This window comes from Chiloscyllium plagiosum, chromosome 18 (genome assembly GCF_004010195.1).
Source record: "Chiloscyllium plagiosum isolate BGI_BamShark_2017 chromosome 18, ASM401019v2, whole genome shotgun sequence".
In the NCBI taxonomy this organism is placed as follows: Eukaryota; Metazoa; Chordata; class Chondrichthyes; order Orectolobiformes; family Hemiscylliidae; genus Chiloscyllium; species Chiloscyllium plagiosum.
The window spans coordinates 33,385,796-33,408,931 of record NC_057727.1 but is presented as its reverse complement, the minus strand read 5'-3'; the positions used below and the strand labels follow the sequence as shown (position 1 = coordinate 33,408,931).

Below are 23,136 nucleotides of genomic sequence, written 5' to 3'. Positions count from 1 at the left end.
ATGCATTCCATCTGCTTATCCTCCTATTCCTGCCCTCACTAGCTCGTAGCACTGGGAGTATTCCAGATATTACTACTCTCGAGGACCTCCTTTTTAAATTCCTGCCTAACTCTCTGTAATCACCCTTCAGAATCTCAACCTTTTCCCTTCCTCTGTTGTTGGTTCCAATGAAAATGTTTACCAATTAATACGAATGACATCAGAGTCATTGTGCTTGGTCCATGCTACAACTCCTCTCTCGAGCTACTGACTTAAATTGTCTCTGGCAACTCTTTGAGGCTGAACCAGATTGTTCATCACCTTGATGAGATATTTCACACTGGGATGAGCTTTCAAACACATACCTGTATCATCACTTAAGACCAACTTTTTCCATCTCAGTAACATTGTCCAAATCCATCTCTGCATCAGCTCATGTGCTGCTGAAATTCTTACCTATTTGTTTGTTACATCTAGGCTGGACTACTCCAACATTTCCGTGACCAATCTTTCACCTGCTAAAATAGAACAAAGGACTGTGGATGCTAGAAACCTGAAGCAAACAAAATCAGAAATTGTTGGAGAAACTCAGTCGGTCTGGCAACATCTGTGGAGAAATAACAGAGTTAACATTTTGAGGCCAATAACCCTTCTTCAGAACAACAGTCCTCCAGCAATTTACACATTCTGCATTGACTTGAAGTCATCCAAAGCTCTACAGCCCAGATGCTTACTTGTACCAAATCCCATTCACCCATCACCCTTGTTCTCTCTTGATTTACACAGGTTCCATTTTAGAAACATCTCAATTTTAAAAATGCCATCCATGTTATGAACTCCTACTATGGCTTTACTCTTTTCATTTTATACAATTATCTCCAGGCGACAAGCCTCAAAGATATTTGAATTTCCTTAATGCCTGTATTTTACAAATACTTTTGTGGTGAAATCATAAGGAGTTTTTGAAAGAAACATAAAGCTAAACAGTGTCAGCATCTGAGGATGCAATGAGATGATGAGAAATGAAAGTTGTCCCTGCAGTTCTCCTATGTCATTGACTATCTATTTTGTTGACTAACAGTAATATTGGCTATAATTCATTATAGGACCTTTTTGCTGTAGATAATTAAAATAGACTTTTTAAAAACAGAATTGAAGCCAACTTATGATATTTGATTAGAACAATGTAGCTTTCAACATATAATTATATAGGTTAGAAATATGTGATTGGACCTCATTAAGTATAGACATCACGCTGATCATTTTTGTTAATATTTTTAACGTAATGCTCTTAAATTGCTTGTTAAGTTGCAATTAACATGGAATGAGTAAATATGCATTCTTTAATTCACTCCCAGGATGTGTGTTAATTTATTCTGTTTAAAGGTGGTATTAAAGCACCAAATTGGACAGCTCTTGTGTGGTGCAGTAGTAGTGTCCCTACCTCTGACCCTGGAGACTCTGCTATGGAAGGGTGTAATAACATCTCTGTTGTTCTTGGATTTGTAGAGGGATTGGCCTAGTTCTAATTTTATGCTGCCCTATTTGGACTTCCCATCAAAGTCTGCATATTTCTAAAAGCAACATCCGAAGTCCATGCCTGGGATGTTTGAGACATTTAAGGTGAACTTGTAGAAAATACTACCTGACATGATATAAAAATATAACAAGTCACCTTTGTGGATGTCAGTAAGGAACAATATGAATATAAGTTATTCCCCAACAAGAAAATGATTGCAGACCACCATAAGATTTTAAGCCAGATCTTCAGCCACAGATGGCAGCTATATTGGAAGTAACACTAATCAATGCGTTCAACAGTAATCCAAGCCAGGTACTACTAAAAGGCATAACTCAGACCAATCAAAGAACATCTCACCAATATATCAATCAGGTGCCAGATAAAGGGCTGACAACTCCAGTTGGATATATGCCAGACCAAAATTTTTTTAACAAGAACAGGTCATGATCACCTGAATTTAAAGGATGAAAACATTATGACAATGGCAGCAGATCCTCCTGCAGTGCATAGCATAGCAGAGCTCCCTAATTTCTTCTTGGTGAAGTGCTTCCTAATTCTCTTCAGTAAACTCCCTGTTTATATTTATATTTTCCAATGGGCAGAGATATCTGCTGAAGTCCATATCTCCTTAAAGTTGGCTCATTTTCTTTTTCCCCATGCGCAAAAAAACAAGGAAATTTTAGGAGATTGATTTTCTTATGGCAAAGTTACATTAGTCACTTTCATGCACAGTTGTCAAAAAATGTTACTTGCCCTCATTCCACATTGGATATTAATTGACAACAGTGTGAAAATCCTTGGTAAATATCATTGCTTGAGGTATAATTTAGCAGAGAGAAGCAAAAGTTCTAAAAACAGAAGTATTCCCAGAAATAAAATTGTGTAAATTGAGATATGTTGAAATTGTAAAATGTTTTGATGGAAAAGCAGAGATCATTTTGTTCTGCGCATGCAGTTAGTCCAGAATCTTTCTCAAATACGAGCATATTTACTCTTGTAACTTGAGATTTGAATACACATTTGAACACAGACAGCTCAAATATCATGAAGCAAGGCTTCTTCATTTTACTGGCATAAGGTCACTACAAACATAAAGGGAAAGTAAGGCTAAACAAGGAAGACACAGTGGTTACACAGAATTAAGCATGTGGTTTACATCTGGTTGAGGAAATCCTTTGTCTGTCTGTCTTCTCCTCATGAGATCTCCTTTCCCCCAGAACACCCGTTCCTCAAGAGACCCATTCTCCTGCATCAGCTGCCCTGCCTGGTGCTACTCATCACCATTGCCACCCGCAGCTAGATGTACCATTTGAATTCTCCCTGTTTGAAACTTGCAGATGTGGCAACTACACATAGCACACAATGACTTTTTGCTAAGCAGTTGCATGATCAGCAAGTTCAGCTCTGCCGTGATGGCTAAAATGTTTGAGCTCACATTAATGGCAGTATTTCCTTTTTCATCACCAATTTGGATAAAAGGGCTGGAGTGATATGCAACATTAGCTCAAGAACACCTTCTTAGCCTCTGATCTGGACTGATACATTCCAAGGGATCTAGGCTCTGTGACAGATCACCCATATTAGGGATTAGGTCAGTTAGGGTTCCAGTCATGTGTTGGGTGGTATTTGTTGCCACAGTTTCAGCCTCCCAGAAGGTCCTCCCTGAGCCACCTTGCAGGACAGCAGGAGACCTCCCAACTCTGGGTGCACTTCCTGGATTCACAGCTCACAGATCACTCCAGGTTTCCTCAGCGCTATATAACTCCACTTCACTCGAACCAGCATGCACAGATACGGCAGGTTTCTGAGCATCTCTGAGAGAGCTGTTTGACTCCACATTATCCACCAGATGTGGAATGAGTTGCCAGAGGAAGTGGTGGAGGCTGGTACAGTTACAACATTTAAAAGACATCTGGATGGGTATAATAATAGGAAGGGTTTACAGGGACATGCGCCAAGTGCTGGCAAATGGGACTCGATTAATTTAGGAATGGGGTGGCACGTGGCTTAGTGGTTAGCACTTCTGCCTCACAGCGCCAAGGACCCGGGTTCGATTCCAGTCTCGAGCGATTGTCTGTGTGGAGATTGCACATTCTCCCTGTGTCTGCGTGGGTTTCCTCCAGGTGCTCCAGTTTCCTCCCCCAATCCATAAGATGTGCTGGTTAGCTAAATGGGCCATGCTAAATTGCCAAGTCAGACGTAAATGTAGGGGAATGGCTCTTGGTGGGTTACTTTCGTAGGGTCAGTGTGGACTGGTTGGGCAGAAGCACCTGTTTCCACACCATAGGGAATCTAATCTAAACTCAGATATCTGATCGGCATGGACCAGTTGGACCAAAGGGTCTGTTTCTGTGCTGTACATCTTTATGATGCCATGACTCCAAAATCCCCAGCCTGTGATCTGTTTGCTGAGGCTGCCCTCCAGCTCTTGGTTCGACAACATAGGTGTGACCATCTGTGTCCAGCCGCTCAAAGACTCCGTGGGACTCAGAGTTCCACACATTGGAGTCATATAGTCATAGAGTCATAAGCAAGGAAAGAGACCATTTGGTCCAACCTATCTATGCCAAACGACTTTCCCAAACTAAACTAGTCCCATTTTGTGCATTTGGCCCATGTCCCTCTAAACCTGTCCTATTCATGTATCTGTCCAAATGTCTTTTATACGTTGTTATTGAACCTGCATCTACCACTTCCTCTGGCAGTTCACTCCAAATGCCAATACTTTTCTGTGTGAAAACGGTGCCCCTCGTGTCCCTTTTAATAACGGTCAAATGGATACTGGCGAAACTGGCGTGTACACACCGAAAAAAACCGAGTTGTAATAATTGCATTTACATTTGATCTCTTGGACTGCCCAGTGACCAGAGCGGAACTGTCACGCTGCTTTGGAACTGCCTCAAAGGTTTGCATGGTTACCGCTTTAAGCTGGTCAGAAGCCTTGCCCTGACCCCAGGCCCATTGCCGACCGACTGAGGAAGGGACCAGATAGTACAAGAGCTCAGCTTCTCCGTCGCTTCTGCTCTCGGACTCCCGGTGAGTACAGACGTTTGCTGTTGGCCAGATTTCAGCCTGTGTGCATTGTGCTGAGCCTCTGGAGCTGTCATTATACCGGGAGGCAATCGACCCCGAAGAGGAGGAATTCTCTCAAATTGGACTTCCCGCTGCAGAGACGTGTTCTCCCGTCCACTCGGACATCTGAGAGGTTGAAGTGTCTAAGACTCAACACATTGTTCCAGTCCAAGAATGTAAGTGGGCACATTGTCAGAGAGGGAAAAGAGAACAGTTCCTGTTTGAGTACGGCGAGCAGGCTGGTTTTCATCATTCTTCTAGCAACTACATTTTGTGGGAAGATATGGGATTTTTAAAAAATCCTTTCAAAAGGAATGAAAATATTTTCTGTTAATACAGAATATTGTCCCCACGCTGTTTTACCAGATGATCCTGTTGCATCCGAAATGGTCAAACAAGTTCACAGTTGATTACGAAATAAAAATCTTCCAGTTCAGTGTCATGCAGACATTGTTCTTTCTGATAATGAACATAGTGGATCAGAAACAAATATTGACAAAGTATAGCTGGCAATTCCAAATATGGATGCATTTCACGTACATGGTTTAGTTTTAATGGGGTCTGGGGCAGAAACCGAGGCTATTTAATGCTGTATTCATCGCATTTTGAACGGTCTTTTGCTTTACCTCTAAATAACATATTTTCAGTACAATTGAGAATAGAACCCAACCAGAAGTGTTACACTGCAAATCCGGGACTATTGTTTTTAATTGTTTCTTATTATAACGTTGTAATGTTTGGTGTCTTGTTATTGATTTGCGTTATCAGTCTATTCTGCTTTCTGTAGTCTTACATGAGATGCTCTGAAATATGAGAAAACGTGGGCGTAGTCAGGGATAAACAGCTGAATAACAATTTAACTCTTTTCAGACCAAGGAGCTGGATTGTGACAAGTTAAAAGAAAGTTGTGAAAATTGTATTAATTATAGTTTACTAAAATTGGAGTCAGAAGCAACATAGTTAAAGTCAGAAAACTAACTGATGTGGGAAATGTTGGCATCTTGGGTGTTTATATTCTGCAAATAATGTAATTGCTTTGTTTATGCAGAACAGCAAAAGTTTCCATGGACAGGAAACATTGCTTACCTGAAACGCCCTGAGTGCAATTTAAGATTGTTTTGGTGGCAGGGAGCAGCAGTGTGAAAGAAATACCAGAATTGGGGTTGTTTCAACACAAAAGTAAAGTGTCAGGTAAATCACAAACCAGAATAGGTGATGTACATATCAGCTAAACTGAGGAAGTTAAAGAAACTGATTGAAAAGTGAACCCGTCTCATTAGACATTCTTAACAAGCAAGTTGGGTGGGGGGTGGGAATGTCTAAGATTAGAGACATCGAGGACAATTTCCTCCATGTAGAGATAATGATGGTATGTAAAATATGGGAAATGGCAGCCAGCTGGCTATAAACCTTTTTATAACTTTTTTCATTACACTCAAAAATAATCTTTAACCAGTTTGAAGGATTCTTTTTATCAATGTGATACTTCTTAAGTGTGAACCAATCCCCAAAACTTGAAAACAAGTTGTTTGATTGATTGATTGTGCAATATGACAGAATATTGTTGCAAGAATATCAGAATATATCACACATTTATATTGCTCAATGGCACTCAGCGCCTAATTGAGGAACCTGGTATGGGGAATAGAGGGACCTCCTGAGAGTCATTTTCTGCCCTTTCTTCCCACCAGTCTGATTCCCCACCTCAGCCAGCAAAACCCTCCCTACGAACCCCATTCACCTCTGGACTGATTCCTTTGCTGATCCCAGGCCTTTGGTGGGTGCATTATTGGCAGTTACCACAACATCTCCACTAGCATTGCTGGCAATGAAGAACTGCCAGGCTCCAATTGGCAATTTCTGGACCTGGAGTCCATGATTCTGGCGAATGCCCACCAAATGCCATGTAAATGTCTGCTGGCAGTTAATATGGCAGATCTCCCTTAAAGGAGGTAGCATGGGGCTCTCACTAGCTTTGCTGGATCTCCAGGTAGCAGGCGAGATCCCAGTCACCTGCACCAAATCCCACCCAGTTTGAAAGGAATTGTTAAGTGCCATCGCTGTACATTTTTAATTAACATTATGACAAATCATGGATTTACTCATACATGTACCGAGCTGTTGCCTTTCATTTAGCAATCAGCGTGAAATATTTGTTTTACACCAGCTTTTTAAAATAATTTCATTTTTCAGCAAGTTTGATGGGAGCGAGACCTCAGGAGGGGTGCTTCATAGTTCCTGTTGCCAGTGAACATTAAAAAATGTAACCCAATTAAGGAACGCTTCCCAACACCATGATATTTTGTCCATTTTGGAATGAGTTGCTATATGTTATGAGCCCTCTGGATGAAACCTGACAATCTTTCAACCTTTGCCAACCTGACTTTTTCAGTCAATGTGTAGATTAAGTCACTCATGATTATTACCATGCCTTTCTAACAAGCTCTCATTATTATGCTCTACTGTACTATGTGGTTACTGGTAGGGAGCTTGGATACCATTCCCTCATGTGATTTCTTGCCTTTATCAATTCTCAGCTCTACCCAAACTGTTTCTACATCTTGGCTTACTGAACTCACTCCTGTCTACTCTGCCATTAACATCATTAACTAACAGAGCCAGTCTTCCACCTTTTTCTAGTTTCCTGTAATTCCTAAATGCCCTAAAGCCTTTAATTTCAGGTCCCAATTGATGCCATCCTGCAGTCACATCTCTGTAACAGCTACCACTTACTCAGCAAAAAAAAATCCAAATATGAGGGATACAACACAATTGGGGTTTAGGTGGTCTACAATCAGATGTGTTTCCTCTATGGATTGGAAACATTAAAAAAATGGACAAAGTATTAATTGAAGTGTTGTAGTTTTGGGTAAAGTAGATTGTAAAATAATCTGCATTTATTTAATATTTTGGATGGAAAGAAAACATCTAACATTGTTCTACAGTTCCACTTAACAGCTGGCATTAAGTTAGTTCAGTAAATTCAACTCTTGTTGGATGCTTTGTTCTCTTTATTATCACATTAAAAGAAAGTTCATTAACACCTCGTATAAGAAAGCACTTTCCATGCCTCAGGTAAAACTGTTTTAATATTCTTTTGTGTAATACAGATAGAAGCTTATTTATATCAAAACACATAGGAGCTATTGGATGACTGAGAACTGGTATTGATATTGACACTTCTTAAGCTACAGTAATGGGTAAAGTTTGCTGTAGCAATGACCTTAAAAGTTAATTAGTTTAGTTAATTAGATTTGCACATTTACGTTGTAAATGTTTTGCATCCTAAAAATTGCAATATATTTGCAACTTGCTGTCAAGTTGCTGGAAGTGTGAGGGAATCCAGGAATCTGGGACTTGAATAAACAGGATCACCAACTATGATATAGGGGTTTAAATTATACATTTCCTTAACCAACCGGATTTAAGAATAGTGAAATTGAACAAGGAGTGTGAAGGTAGTGAATTCAGTACCAATTAAGGTACAAAAGGTGGGATGGGGAGTTGGGGTGGGGGGGTGCCTTTCTGAGCCTGGATCCCTTGATCAGTTAATTGGGACCTTTAAATAACAAACACTGTGGTGCTTCTGCAAACAACCCTGCAAGGTGGGTGCCCACATGCTGCTGTGATCATATCTGTGGTGGTGTGATGGCAGCTCTAAGTGTGCCTTATTGCCTAATTAAGGTCTTTAGTTCTGTGAGGAGGTTGTCCTTTATTCATTAATGAGACAGGAAAGTGATGGGGTTCGCAACTGTCCAACCTGATTAAATGTCCCTTATTGCCAATCTCACCATGGAGGAGAGCATTACACTCTGCCCCACATTTCTAATAGCTAATTTTCAATACCAGATAGATTGCAGGCCATAATTAACATTTAATATAGGAATAAAACTGTAGTTTGATTGAAATGGACAAGACCCAACTGATTGTAGAGGCTTTAGTTCATATTTACCAAGGCAAAACATCATTATCATGCTGTTCAAAGCATTAATGTGAGTCAGCTAACAGTGGAATAGCAAATCTCAAACAATGACTTTGGATTTATGTAATTAGCCTCCCATCCGCCATGATCTGATTTGCTGTATGTTTGTATAAATATAAAAGTGAATCTTATTACCCTCACTGTGGCTTTGACTGTATATTAGTGCATTTTATGCACATTTTAATTATTCTTTTGCATCTCTCTTGCAGGTCTATTTCAGTTGCTTGAAATAATTTGAAGGTTCAACTATTTTGATCGAAGAAATAATGTCAGCAAGCTTCAAAGGACCAAAACAAAATAGCCTTTAATCAACGACCGTCTTTAAAGAATTCTTTTTAAATTTTCAGAATTCAATTTAAAAACAACATTTTTTTTATGACTTCTATTTCCTCTCACTATGTTTGTCACTAGCCTGCAGTTCCCCAGTACAGTTTGCCCAGGCAACAGTAATGGAGAGGAGGCAAATATAACACGGCAACCATCAACCATTTTTGGACGATCTAGAACTGAGAAAGCAGTGAGGAGGGCACAGAGGAGAAGCAACATGTCTGCTGTAGATCTCAGACGAGAAGAGATGGCTGATAAGCTCAAGTATCCACTTGTCCTTCTGGCTCCTGTTATCTTGATTCTTATGTTACTTCTCATTCTATTTGGTATTTACATACTGAAACCATTTCACAAGGGTAAGACTGTCATATTCTTTTCAAATGTAAATTTTGATGCAGTAGAAATTATTCTTAAAAAAAATCCTCCAGATGATATAATGGTTTGAATTTTCAACTGGCAGTGGGATTCAGAGTCTAAATTTCAGGGGCGATTGAGATGGTAAATGCGTACTTGGTAAAATTAGGAGTACTGTCACGATTCATATTTCATTTTCTTCTGATAATAACTTACATTTCTAACACCTTTGGCATTGGAAAATGTCTGAAGATACTTCACGGATGTGTAAGCAAAGACTGGTGCAGAATCAATATTAAATATTACGAGGAGAGAGTAAAGGCTTGGTCAAAGACTAAGGAACACATTTTGCTGAGTTACCTTGAGGCAGAAATCTGTAGGTAGAAGCATCACCAGCTGCAGAAGCTAGACCTCCAGATTTTGGAACTGGAGCAATGGCTGGAGTCATTGTGGTGCATCTGCAAGGCTGGGAACTATATAGCTAGCATACTTAGGGAGATGGACATGCTGCAGATTAAGTGAGTACAACCAGAGAAGGATGGGTTCTTGTCAAACATTCAAGAAGGACCAGTGCAGGAATCCCCTGATTGCATCTTGCTCATTAACTGCTTTTCCTTTCTGGATACTTCTGGGAGGGAGAGTTTCTCAGAGGAGTGCAGCCACAGCCAAGTCCCTGGTACATTGGATAAAAGCAAATTACTGCAGATGCTGGAATCTGAAACCAAAAGAGAAAATGCTGGATAATCTCAGCCGGTCTGGCAGCATCTGTAAGGAGAGAAAAGAGCTGATGTTTCGAATCTAACTGACCCTTTGTCAAAGCTTTAACAAAGGGCCAGTTAGACTCGAAATGTCAGCTCTTTTCTCTCCTTACAGATGCTGCCAGACCGGCTGAGATTTTCCAGCATTTTCTCTTTTGGTCCCTGGTACAATGGCTGGCTCAGTAGGACAAATGGGAAGGAAGAAGAGTCGGAAAGCAATAATGGGAGGAGATTCAACAGGTAGAGGAACAGAATGGATTGTTGTCTCCCTGGTGCCTTGATCAACAATGTCACTGAGCAGCTTCAGGACAATCTTATGTGGGAAGGTAAACAGACAGATCGGTTATCCACATTGACGCCAATTGGTTTGAAAGCACAGAGACAGTTGTGAAAGGGTTTGCAAGGAGGACATCAAAGGCAGTAATTTCAGGTTTCCTGTCCACATATGAGTGAATTGAGAAACAGGATGATGGAATAAATGAATAAGTGGCAGGCAGATGGTGTGGAAGGGACCGTTTAAGATTGCTGTGGCATTGGGACTGGTTCTGTACAAGGAGGACAGGTTACAATACGCCTTCCATAGAATCAGGTCTAATGTCACCATAGGAGGATATTGCTTGTGCTGTTGGGGAGAGCGTAAATTAGCTCGGCAGTGTCTTGGGGACAGTGGCAAAGGTTGGAATGTGAGAGGGAATTCAAATGGGAGAAACTCAAAGCTGGTAGGAAGGAAGGTAGTAAGCAATGTTGGAAGGCAGTGCATGAAAAGGTCAGCATAAAATAAGGTCAAAATGAGGAAAAATTTTTAAAATGATGTGGGGATCAAATATAATATTTTCAAGTTTGCTCATGTCTCAAAAATTAATTGGAAATGTAAGTTGTGAGGAGGTTGCAAAGAGGCTATAAGGGGATTTAGACACGCTAAGTGCATGGGCAAGGACATGGCAAATGGAATATAATAGAGAAAATGTAAAGTAAATAGCTTGCTGGTTACTAACTTTGGTAGAAAAAGTAGAAATGTAAAGAATTTCTTAAATGGTGAAAGATTTGGAAGTCCAAAGGGACCAGAGTGTTTTTGTTCATGATTCACGAAACATTAGCATTCAGATGCAGCAAACAATAGCAAAGATACATTGTATGCTGGCCTTTATTACAAGAAGATTTGTGGACAGCAGTAAAGAGGTCTAGCTGGAATTGTGTAGAGGCTTGGTTAGTTTCCACATGGAGTATTACATACAATTTTTGCTTCCTTACCCAAAGAAGAATATATTGGCATTGGCAATATTCAACAAAAGTTCACAGCATCGATTCCTGAATGGTGGATTATCTCGAGAGGAAAGATTGAGGAACCTGGATCTGTATTCTCTCAAATTTAGAAGAATGGGAGCTGATCTCATTGAAACATACAAAATTCTTACAGGACAAAGTGGGTAGATGCAGAAAGCATGTATTTCTTGGCTTTACATAGTCTTGGAATAAGAGGTAGTCCATTTAAGATTGCTATGAGGAGGAATGTCTTCACTCATAGTTTGATTAATCTTTTGATGGCTCCACACCAGAGTACTGTGGAGCTATTGAGTATGTTCAAAATTGACATCAAGAAATTTCTAGATATTAAGACATCGAGGAACTTGGGGATAGTACTGGAGTATGGCATTGAGATGCAAGATCAGCCAAGAAAATTTTAAATGTAAAGCGGGATCAAGGGGTGGAAATGCCCACACTTGCTCCTATTTGCTGTGCTTCTGATGCTGTATCCTTCAGTCCCATATCTATTAATTCTCTCTGTGCCAACTTGGTGGCTCTTACCTTCCAAGGCACTTCCATAGTTTCCCCTACCCCTCCTCCCCCCGAGGCTAACCACTGAGCCACCATGCCACCCTATTCAATAAAGTGCCACATGTTAGGCTACTTAATAAGATAAGAGTCAACAGCAATGTGTTAGCATGCATAGAAGTTTGGGTAAGTAATAGAAGACAGAGAGTTGGGATAAGGGGACCATTTTTCAGATGGCAACCTCAACTGATGAATTGCCACAGTGTTCATGCTGGGGCCACAGTTAGTTACAATACATAATTGACTTAGATGAGCAAAGTGAATGGACTTTAGCCAAATTTTATGACATGGAAAGACATGTCATAAAATAACACAAAGTGTCTGCAGAAAGTTCAGCGAGTGGGCAAAGGTTTGGCAAATAGAATATAATGTGGGACAATGTGAGGTTATGCACTTTGGCAGGAGGAATAGAAGAGCTGAATATTATTTAAGTAGAGAAAGACTGCAGAAACCTGCAGCACAAAGGCATTCCTGAGACCCCATTCATCAATCACACAAACCTAGCATCCAAGTTCAGTGGGTAAAGGCAAATGAACTGTTGGCCTTTATTTCAGAGGGAATAGAGCACCAAAATAGGGAGGTCTTGCTAAAACCATCAAGGCAGTAGTTAAAACTAAAGCTGGAATATGCCAGTTTATCTTTCCTTAGATAAGGAGTTCAAAACTTGAGGGCACCTTATCTAAAGAAAGATAAACTGGCATTGGAGGCAGTCCAGAAAAGGTCACTAGGTTAATCCTGAGTTTGGAAGGATTTTCTTATGACAAAAGGTTGAGTAGGTTAGGCATGTTGTCATTAGAATTCAGAAGAATGAGATATGATCTTATTGAAACATACAAGATTCTTAAGGGGCTTGACAGGGTAGATGTGGGAGAGCTGTTTGCCTTTGTGGGATCAAAGGGCATCATCTTAGAATAAGGACTCGCCCAGCTAGGACAGAAATGAGGAGGATTTACTTTCTCTCAGAGGGTAGTAACTCTGTGGAATTCTTTACCACAGGGATCTGTAGAGGCTTGGTTGTTGAATATATTCAAGGCTAAAATAAACAGATTTTTAATGAAGGGTTATGGGGAAAAGATAGGAAAGTGGAGTTGAGGATTATCAGATCAGCCATTGAATGATGGAGCAGAGTAGTGAATAAAGGGCATGAAAGACAGAAGTGGGATATAATTGAAAAGGTAAGTAGACACAAACGTCTGCATGGGCAATTAAGTTGGCCAGAGATATTAAGGAAGGACAGTGAATCAAAATGTGGCAGTAAATTTGAAGCTTGCGGGGTTGCTAATTGCAGAGGCTGATTGAGAACATAAGTGAGGGGGCTATGAAGTAAAAATAGGCAATGCTACAGCAGGTTTGGCAGCATCTGTGGAAACAGAAACAGAATTAGCATCTCAAATCCAATATGACTCTTCCTCAGAATCTTCTGTTTTGAAGAAAAGTCATATTGAACTTGAAATGTTAACTCAGTTTCTCTCTCCACGAATGCTCTCAAACCAGCTGCCCTTCTCCAGCACTTTTTGCTGTTATTTCTGATTTCCAGACACTGCAGTATTATGCTTTTCTTTTAATGAGCGTGTCTATGAAATGCTTAGACTTGATCATAAGAGGCAATCAAGAGAATTTTAAAGGAGAAGCAAGAGAAGTGAAAGAAACCAGCTTGTTCAACAAATGAGAAGGTGCTGAAGTATTGTAAGCAGACCAAACAGGTGACATGCAGTGAGTTGCAATTCTACCATGACAGGCAGGGGGAGATTCAGTAAGAAGCAAGATGCCATTTGTTAGTATTGGAATGTGAGAGCATGCTGCCAAAAGGTAATCTTATGATATAAAAAATTATTGTCAAGGTTATGGTTTAATTTAAAATTTCCCATTTTACTTTTCCCAAAAAAACAGTCTTAAATTTCACTGGCAGCACCTGCACTGTGCTTGGGACCCAGCAGGTACCTCAGGGCAGTTGTGGCTCTGGACGAGACACATTTTCTCCTTGTGTTCAGATCAAGGTAAGAATGACAAGATCTAAGTTAATCAGATTTGAACTCGTTTCACCTTTATAAAGATCCATTCTTTGAATGCAGGTATTGAAGTACGTATCCCACTCGTTAATATTAACTAAAGTGCTAATTCATTGAGAAAATGTATATTACCACCAGTTAAGAGCATATATTTTCAATCCAACTTTTAATCAGGCATGGACTTTAGGTTATGGCTAGGATTTTGCTTATCAGTACTTCGTTTATTATTTGATGTTTCTTTTTGTTGACTGTATTATTTTAACCTGCTTTCCCAATCTCTTTCTCCTTTCTTTATCCATCTCTCTATGGAATTTCTAGTCTCATGCTTTTTAATTATGTTTCTCATGCCTTTTCCTCTCCCTCATTCTTTGTCTTTCTCTTTTTCTTCAAGCTCAAGTCTTTTAAGTTATAGAGTCATTGAATCATACAGCACGGAAAGAGACCCTTCTGTCCAACTCATTCATGCCGACCAAGTTTCCAAAACTAAACTAGTCCCACTTGCTAGCATTTGGTCAATATCCCTCCACACCTTTCCCATTCATGTACCTGTCCAAATATCTTTTAAGTGTTGTAACTGTATCTGCATCTACCACTTCCTCTGGCAGTTCATTCTACATACAAACCATCCTCTCTGTGAAAAAAGTTGCCCTTCAGGTCCCTTTTAAATCTTTCTCCTCTCACCTTAAAAATATACCCTTTAGGTTTGAACTCCCCTACCCTAGGGAAAAGACGTTTGCTGTTTCCCTTATCTGTGACCCTCATTATTTTATAAACATCTGTATGGTCATCCCTCAACCTCCTGTGCTCTAGTGAAAAAAGTCCCCAGCCAATCCATGTGCTCTAGTGAAAAAAGTTCCCAGCCAATCCAACCTCTCCTTATAACTCAATCCTTCTAGTCCTGGCAACATCTTGATAAATTTTCAGTTTCCTTTTCATTTTAAGCTGCTTTAACGAATGAATTCATGCTAGCTCAGGCAACTTACCACTCAGTGCACTCCTGTTTTTCCATCAGTCCTAGGCACTTTGCCAATCCTTTAATTGCCTCTGCATCCTTGGCTCTGACAGACAATTCCATTTCTAATTTATTTGCCAATTCTATCAGCTTGGCTCTTGTTAATCCCTGTAGAGCCATCAGAGCTACCTCTTTCAACAGCAGGATGCTTGTAGTTGCTTTCAAAGCCATCTTATTTCAGTATGAAAAACCTGGTACCTTGTCTTTTTATAATTTATCAATTACTCTTATTCCATATCCAATCTTTCGTTGGCCCCATTTAAAGATCCCAGATGAGTCACTAAGCTTTTGTTATGACATAAGTGGGAAGAGTCGGCTGATAATTGAATGCAACCATTCTATTAGCCATCAGAAATGCATTTATACCCAATTAACCACTGAGGTGATCACTTTGCTGCTGGCTCACTACTCAGGACAAAAGTCACTTACACCAGTTGTCACTATTAATAGGAAAACAACTGTATTTATTGTAAGCAAACTTATTCTTTAACAAATGGCAGAGAAAACAAGGATCACTCATTTATAATGTGACTTAACCTATCCCCTTTTAATGCCTCAAACACACACATTCACTCACAAATAAGACAGACAAAAGACAAATTGTTTGACACAAATATTATCAAAAATATAGACAGGGAGAAATAATTTCTGTCAGTCAATAGTCCAGAGCACAAGGTGAAGAGTTATCTCTCATGGTTCTTAGATTTTGACAGTGATGTTACCTGCAGAGCAATGACCAGTCTTTGATTAGACAGCTAATTGGATGCACCTAGGTCTTTACTTGTATTAGAATTCTTTATTTTAAGTTTCTGGGTGTGTTTGTCCTTTTCCTTTAACAGAGGGAGAGAGTGGAGACAGATGTCTCCTGTTTATCAGTTCTTGATGTTTCTGGTTGCATTACCCTCACTGTTCTGTAACAACCTGCAGCTGAACCAATCCAGCAGCTGTTGTCAGGCAGATCCTCCTTAACTCCAAGACTCCTTGTCGCACTCAGTCTCAGTAACATTACAATCTAACTGCTCTGAAAGCAACATTAGATAGATACTTCACCAAGATCGAAGTATCCTATCACAGGACAGCAGGTATGTAATTGATATATTTTGCTTGTGGACTTGATATTAATTTAAGCTAAGGTCATAAGTATAGCTGAAAAACTTTACAAAAATCTGATCACTCACAGTTTAAGGGAGTGCATGCAGAGAAAGTGGTAGTACAGAGCTAATGGGCCAAAGGGCCTCATAAGTACTGTATGATTCCATGAATGGGTGACTGCCAGTGAGAAGACGGGGACCAGGCAGGTAGGGAGGGGTTTCTTGAGTGCATCTCACTCAAGGAACCCCTCAACGGTTTTTCACCTTGGGAAAATGGTGAGAGTGATGCTTCCTCTCTGAAGGTCAGACAAGACCATGACAATGTGGGTGGTCCAGCTGCTTATGGGGTAAGAAGTATGGAAGGGCAATAGAGGTAAGGAATTCATGAGTGAGGGGAGTGGACAGGTACTGCTGCATCTGTGAACATGACTCCAGGATGCCATGTTGCCTCCTGGGTATTTGGGTCAAGATGATCACAGAACAGGATATTCTGAAGGGGTTAGGGTTAGGATGAGGATTAGGGTTAACCCTAAAGCATATGGATACTTGCCTTTATTAGCTGAGGCATAGAATACAAGAGCAAGAATGTTATGTTGGAACTGTATAAGATGTTGGTTAGGCCACAATTGGAGTAATGTGTGCAGTTCCAGTCACCACATTATAGGAAAGATGTGATAGAGAGAATTCAGAGGAGATTTATTAGGATGTTGCCTGGGCTGGAGTGTCTGAGATATGAGACAAGGCTGGATAGTCTCTGGCTGTTTTCATTAGAACAGTGAAGGTTGAGAGAGGACCTGATAGAGGTATATCAGATTATGAGAGGCAAAGATATGATGGGTAAGATGGCACTTTTTCCATTATTAAAGAGCTCAACATCCAGAAAGCGTTGGATTCAGGTAAGGGGTAGAAAGGTAAGAAGAGAATTTTTTTTCACTGAGAGGATGGCAGGAGTCTGGAACTCACTACCTGAAAGGGTGCTTGGGTCAAAAGCTCTGAAAATATTTATGTAGCATTTATTTATTTACTTCCATCGGCGTAGCCTCCAGGGCTGAAGACCAAGAGCTGGAAAATGGGCAATGGACAGATATGGTAGGTTAAGTTATTTCCTTCTGTGCTGTTATGTGTTCAAGTCTATTAGTCTACGTGATTTTCAACTTGTAAAACTTGCCTCTCTGTTTTAGCAGTGTTTGACTTCCATTTTGGTTATAGTCCAAAAAGGTGGTCCCTTACAGAATCAAGAAATAGTTGGAGACACTGTTAAAAATCACACAACACCAGGTTATAGTCCAACAGGTTTATTTGGAAGCACTAGCTTTCGGAGCACTGTTCCTTCATCAAGTAATTGTTCTTATTCTCCACAAACCTGTTGGACTATACCTGGTGTTGTGTGATTTTTAACTTTGTACACCCCAGTCCAACACCGGCATCTCCAAATCTTGGAGACATTGGACACTGCAAAGTCCATGGGCCCTGACAGCATTACAGAACTATTACTGAAGACTTTGGTTGCAGAATTAACTAGGGGTCAAACACGGTTGTTTCAGTCCAGCCAAACACTGGCATTTCTGTGGCAATGTGGAAAATTGCTCAGGTATATCCTGTACACAAAAAGCAAGACAAATCTAACCTGGCCAATCACCACCCTGTCAATCTACTCTGGATCTTCAGTAAAGTGATAAAAGGTGTCAGTAAGAGTGCTCAAAAGTCAAGAGTGTGAGGCCAAAGAGCAGCTGTATATTTAGCAAAAAAACTCTTTAAAATGCAAAAGGGAGGCTGGAGTCTATAGCAGTTAATATAAGTGTAGCTGCAGACTCCACCTGACCGTAACAAATTACTGAAGGCCTGCAAGTCTGTGAACCAACCTGACCTATAGTTGTCTGGGTTAGTTGTGTGTAATACCCACTACCCCAAATCCCCAGTGCTAAGGGAGAGTCCTCCATTGGGACGTATGCCTCCAGCAGCTATCAGAATGGAATACCAGGATTTATCCAGATAGCAGATCAAGTTTGTGTGTTTTATTTTGTGAACAGGACATACCAAGACAATCTGCCACATTGCTGGAGTAGAAGGGCTTCTCTAATGGACAATGTAATTTGAGCTAATTAAATGAAAGTGTATGCAGCTTAAAATCAGTAGGTCACACAGCCACTGAGTGGTTCTGCTCATGCCAGTTGGCATGCCAATATATTGGCCTCTGCTTGCAGAGGTACTGCTTCACCGAACCTTAGAGTTCCACACAACGGGGAAAGGCTGTGTTTGTTGACGCTGGGACTGCACATTGGTGTTCACCTTCTCATGGGCAACTAGGGACAGGCAATAAAAGCAGACCCAGCCAGCAAAGCCCACATCCCACAGTGAATAAAAACAAACATTCATTCCCAAGTAGTACAGGTTTTTTTTAACTGATTTCTCCTTTTAGTCGTTCACTCAGAAACAAGGTTCCAGTTGCCTATATAAAAAATGGAAAAAAATTGTGACATGGTGCTTAGAATGTGTATTTTAGAGAGAGAGGCATATTGATGGTTAAATTAGTTAATTGTAATTTTCCTTCCAAAGTAGATCCAGATGCAGCCCCCATAAAAATATGGCACTCCTGAAATATATAGGAACAGACAGGTTAACTCTGCAAGATTCCCTTTCCTAGTCTAAACTGAAGCCTCTTCATGTCACCAGGTCACTTTTCATCTGTCTGATGGTTCCAAGAGGAACGCCATAATAATGGAGAATGAACAAGCTTTGCTAAACTGTCAGCAGGTGAGAACCAATATTCAGAAATCGGTCAAACTGCGAATTGAGAAAAACCAATCAGAAAGTGGAAAGCAAATAGGAAGTTTCTGTGAAACAGTGCTGTCATACAATTCAGTATGAACATTGACATAAAAAGCAGGGTTTAAAATTGTTATGCAGGAAGTAAGTTTGATAAGGGCAGAAAGGAAGATTGATGATTTATGAGTGGTAGAGTTGATGTTGGTCATAGTGCATCGGGGATGCACAGTTTTCCAGTGGAAGCATTGCATATTCCAACAGGAACACAAATGCAGCTTTCTTTTTAAATAGCTTGGAATAGGAATTTCTTTTAACATTATTAAGAACACAATACTGGGAAGAGAACTGATCAAGGACAGAATTTTAACATTCCTTTTTAATTGTTGGCAGCATACTTCGGAAAGTAGGTCCATTGTTTTATTTTAGGAGGTTTTATGGAAAAGCTGAGAAAAATAAGGAATGAGGTGGATGATCAATGTTTCAAATAGAACTAGGGTACTTGGTACCGGAAAGTGTGGCCAAACAATAGGGATTGGACTTCTGTGTGGGGGTTGGATTTGGGAATTTACAAGGAGAAACCAGTTAAAAACCTGTAATACTTGGGAATGAATGTTTGTTTTTATTCATTATGGGATGTGGGCATTGCTGGTTGGGCCAGCATTTCTTGCCTGTCATCCTTAGTTGCCCTTGAGAAGTTGATGGTGAGTTGTCTTTTTAAATCACTACAGTCCATGTGCTATAAGTTGATCCACAATGCCGTTAGGGAGGGAATTCCAGAATTTTGACCCAGTGATAGTGAAGGAATAGTGAAATGTTTCTAAGTCAGGATGGTGAGTGACTTGGAGAGAACTTGCAGATGGTGGTGTTCCCATGTATCTACTGTCCTTGTCCTTCTGGATGGAAGTGGTCATTGGTTTGGATCTTTGGTAAATTTCTGCTGTGCGTCTTATAAATAGTATGTACTACTGTTACTGAGCATCTGTGATGGGTTGAGTGGATGCTTGCTGATGTAGTGCCAACAAATGGGCTCTTTGTCCGGGATGGGCGTCAAGCTTTTTGAGTGTTGTTGGAGTTGAGCCCATCCTGGCAAGTGGGGAATACTCCATCATATTCATGATTTGTGCCTTGTAGATGGTAGATAGGCACTGGAGAGTCAGGAGGTGAATTAGTCACCACAATATTCCTAACCTCTGACCTGGCTCTTGTAGCCACTTTGTTAATGTGGTGATTCCAGTGAGATTCTGGTCAGTAGTCACCCCCAGGATGTAGATAGTAGGGAACTTCAGTAATGGTAACCCCATGATTATCAAGAGGTAGAGGTTAGATTGTCTCATATTGGTGATGGTCAATGCCTGCCATTTGAGTGGCATGCATGTTACTTGTCACTTGTTAGCCCAATTCTGGATATTGTCCAGAACTTGTTACATTTGAACATGGACTGTTTCAGTGTCTGAGGAGCCATGAATGATGCTGAGCATTGTGCAATCATTGGCGAACATCTCCACTTCTGACCTTCTGATGGAGGGAAGGTCATTGATAAAGCAGCTGAAGATGGTTGGGCCCAGGACACTACCCTGAGGAACTCCTGCAGAGATGTCCTGGAGCTGAGATGACTGACTTCTAACAACTACAACAATTTTCCTACACACCAGATATGACTCTAACCAGCTGAGAGTTTGCTCTTGATAACCGTTGATTCCAGTTTTGCCACGGCTCCTTGATGCCACACTCAGTTGAATGCAGCCTTGATGTCAAGGGCAGTCACTCTGACCTCACCTCTGGAATTCAGCTGTTTTATCCATGTTTGAACCAAGACTGTAATGAGGTCCGGAGCGGAATGACCTGAGCGGAATCCGAACTGGGCATTACTGAGCAGGTTATTGCTGAGCAGATGCTGCTTGATAGCACAGTTGATGACACCTTCCATCACTTTACTGATGATCAGGAGTGGACGGATGGAGCAGTAATTGGCTGGGTTGGATTTGTCTTGTTTTTTGTGTACAGGACATACCTTTCCACATTTTCGGGTAGATGCCAGTGTTGTAACTATAATTATTTCTGAAAGAAGGGTCACCGGCACTTAGGGGATACTTGAACACTCTTCACATTTAGTCACCGGAAGAGCTTAGCTAAGGGGGCCATAAGTTCTGAGGCATACCTTTTCAGTAATGTTGTTGGTGTGTTGTCAGCATCTATTGCCTTTGCAGTATCCGGTGTCTCCAACTGTTTCTTGATATCACTTGGAGTGAATCAAATTGGCTGAAATCTGGTATTGTGATGCTGGGCTCAATGGAGGAGGCTGAGATGGATCATTCACTAGGCACTTCTGACTAAAGATTGGTGTGAATGCTTCAGCCTTATCTATTGCAGTGATGTGCTGGGCTCTTCCATCATTGGGGATGGCGATATTTGGAGAGCCTTCTCCTCCAGTGAGTTGTTTAATTGTCCACCACCATTCATGACTGGATGTGGCAGGATTTCAGAACTTAGATCTGATCCATTGATTGTGGAATTTCTTAGCTCTGTCTATCACTTGCTGCTTAATGCTGTTTGGCATACAGATAGTCTTGGTTGGTAGCTTCACCAGGTTGTCACCTCATTTTCAGGTCTGACTGGCGTGGCCTCCTGCACTCTCCATTAAATGTGAAGAGTGTTCAATTGCCAGTGTCAGTGACCTCTCTTGCAGAAATAATTTTTGAATAGAATTCTAAATGGAACAATACCAAATAGTTAAAATTTACAATGCGATGAATTACGTAGAGACTAAAAACTTTTAAGAAGAACATTGAGTTCCCAGTGACCAACTCAATGGATCACACAAGATTTCACTTTATATGACCCTAACTTTCACAAAAACTAAAGTCAACATCAACTAAGTATGACTTAGTAAACAACTAATGTGGTAAACTACAGAAAATATATCCCTCTGTAATTTCATAACACAACTGAAAAACTTATGCTGTGTTTTTGCATTACACCATACTCTCTGTAGAATTGTGCTTTTTATGGGAACCAGTCCAAAGTTACTCCTAGCTTTCAAAAGACTGACTTGTCCCTGTTTTGCTGAGTCATGATGTTGAGTGTCCAGCAGACGTTGTTTCCTTTGGTCCTCTGAGAATCTCCAAATCAGCCTCTTACAGCCAGGTTCAGACCTTTCCTGGTTATATCAGATAGTACTATCCAGTGCTTTAAAAATTCAACAGGTCTGGACTCTGACCAGAGACTAAACTCCCTCCAGCATTCGCTCTGGTGACGAACAGAGAACAGTTTTCTCCCTTCTATTCACATAAGCAGTTGTTTCCTTGTCCTTCCCACTGGAATATTTTCTCTCTTTGTCCAAGGTCCCTTTTCTGTCCAGGTAAGAAAGCTGGCACTTCAATTTCAATAGGACATGCCCCTGAGCTCCCAAATACCACGACAATTAGGTCACATAGGCTTATCATTGAGCAAATCCCATAGGAGAGCAAATGTCATTACTCCATTTTGCCTTGAGTTTAAAACAGAGATTTTATAAAACTGAACATTTGGAACAAGAGGTACAAACCTACGTAAATAATTGGTGATGTAGATCTGATATTTACAACTTGAAGTAACAATAGCCGATTCTTATTAGAGTATCTAATTTCTTTAGTGCTCTTTTACTTTTGGTCGTCATGGGGTTTTTGCTGATCGTTTAGTGAACTGTCAAGGCTGGCATGAAGACTACAATAGACCTGCTTGTGTAATGAAATATCTTCGTCATTTTGGGCAGGTAAAGTTTGTTCAACAAATTTTGGTTAAAGTTAATTATTATATGCTTGAATCTAGTCATTTCTTCCTGAATAGAATTTGTGCACCATTGACTTTAAGACCATTAGACCATAAGAAATAGGAGTGGAAGTAAGGCCATTTGGCCCATCAAGTCCACTCTGCCATTCAATCATGGCTGATGGGCATATCAATGCCACTTACCCACACTCTCCTCCGTATCCCATAATTCCTTGCAACATTAAGAATTTATCAATCTGTGCCTTGAAGACATTTAACATCCCAGCCTCCACTGCACTCCGTGGCAGTGAATTCCACAGGCCCACCACTTTTTAGCATATCTACATTTTACCTGGTACTTGCAGTTTGTATTAATGAATGTTTGGGTGTTGATTAGCACAGTTGGCTGGATAGGATCATAGAGATGTACAGCATGGAAGCAGACCCGTCGGTCCAACCCGTCCATGCCGACCAGATATCCCTAACCAATCTAGTCCCACCTTCCAGCACCCGGCCCATATCCCTCCAAACCCTTCCTATTCATATACCCATCTAAATGCCTCTTAAATGTTGCAATTGTACCAACCTCCACCACATCCTCTGGCAGCTCATTCCATACACGTACCACCCTCTGTGTGAAAACGTTGCCCCGTAGGTCTCTTTTATATCATTCCCCTCTCACCC

General features: G+C 40.6%; 1 protein-coding gene across 5 annotated transcripts in view; it reads left to right on the top strand.

Moving 5' to 3' along the window:
* Positions 1 to 4,354: 4,354 nt before the first annotated feature.
* The window catches only part of LOC122559030, a 45,097-nt gene continuing 26,315 nt past the window's right edge, over positions 4,355 to 23,136 (top strand). For 2 of the 5 annotated variants that reach the window (XM_043708172.1, XM_043708177.1), the window contains exons 1-5: positions 4,355 to 4,749; positions 8,765 to 9,238; positions 13,718 to 13,824; positions 18,613 to 18,693; positions 22,337 to 22,456. In XM_043708172.1, coding sequence (XP_043564107.1) covers positions 8,953 to 9,238; positions 13,718 to 13,824; positions 18,613 to 18,693; positions 22,337 to 22,456 — 594 coding nt within the window. In that variant the 5' untranslated portion in view covers positions 4,355 to 4,749; positions 8,765 to 8,952. The remainder of the gene's footprint in view (positions 4,750 to 8,764; positions 9,239 to 13,717; positions 13,825 to 18,612; positions 18,694 to 22,336; positions 22,457 to 23,136) is intronic. The other 3 variants (XM_043708174.1, XM_043708175.1, XM_043708176.1) reach the window with 3 other exon arrangements.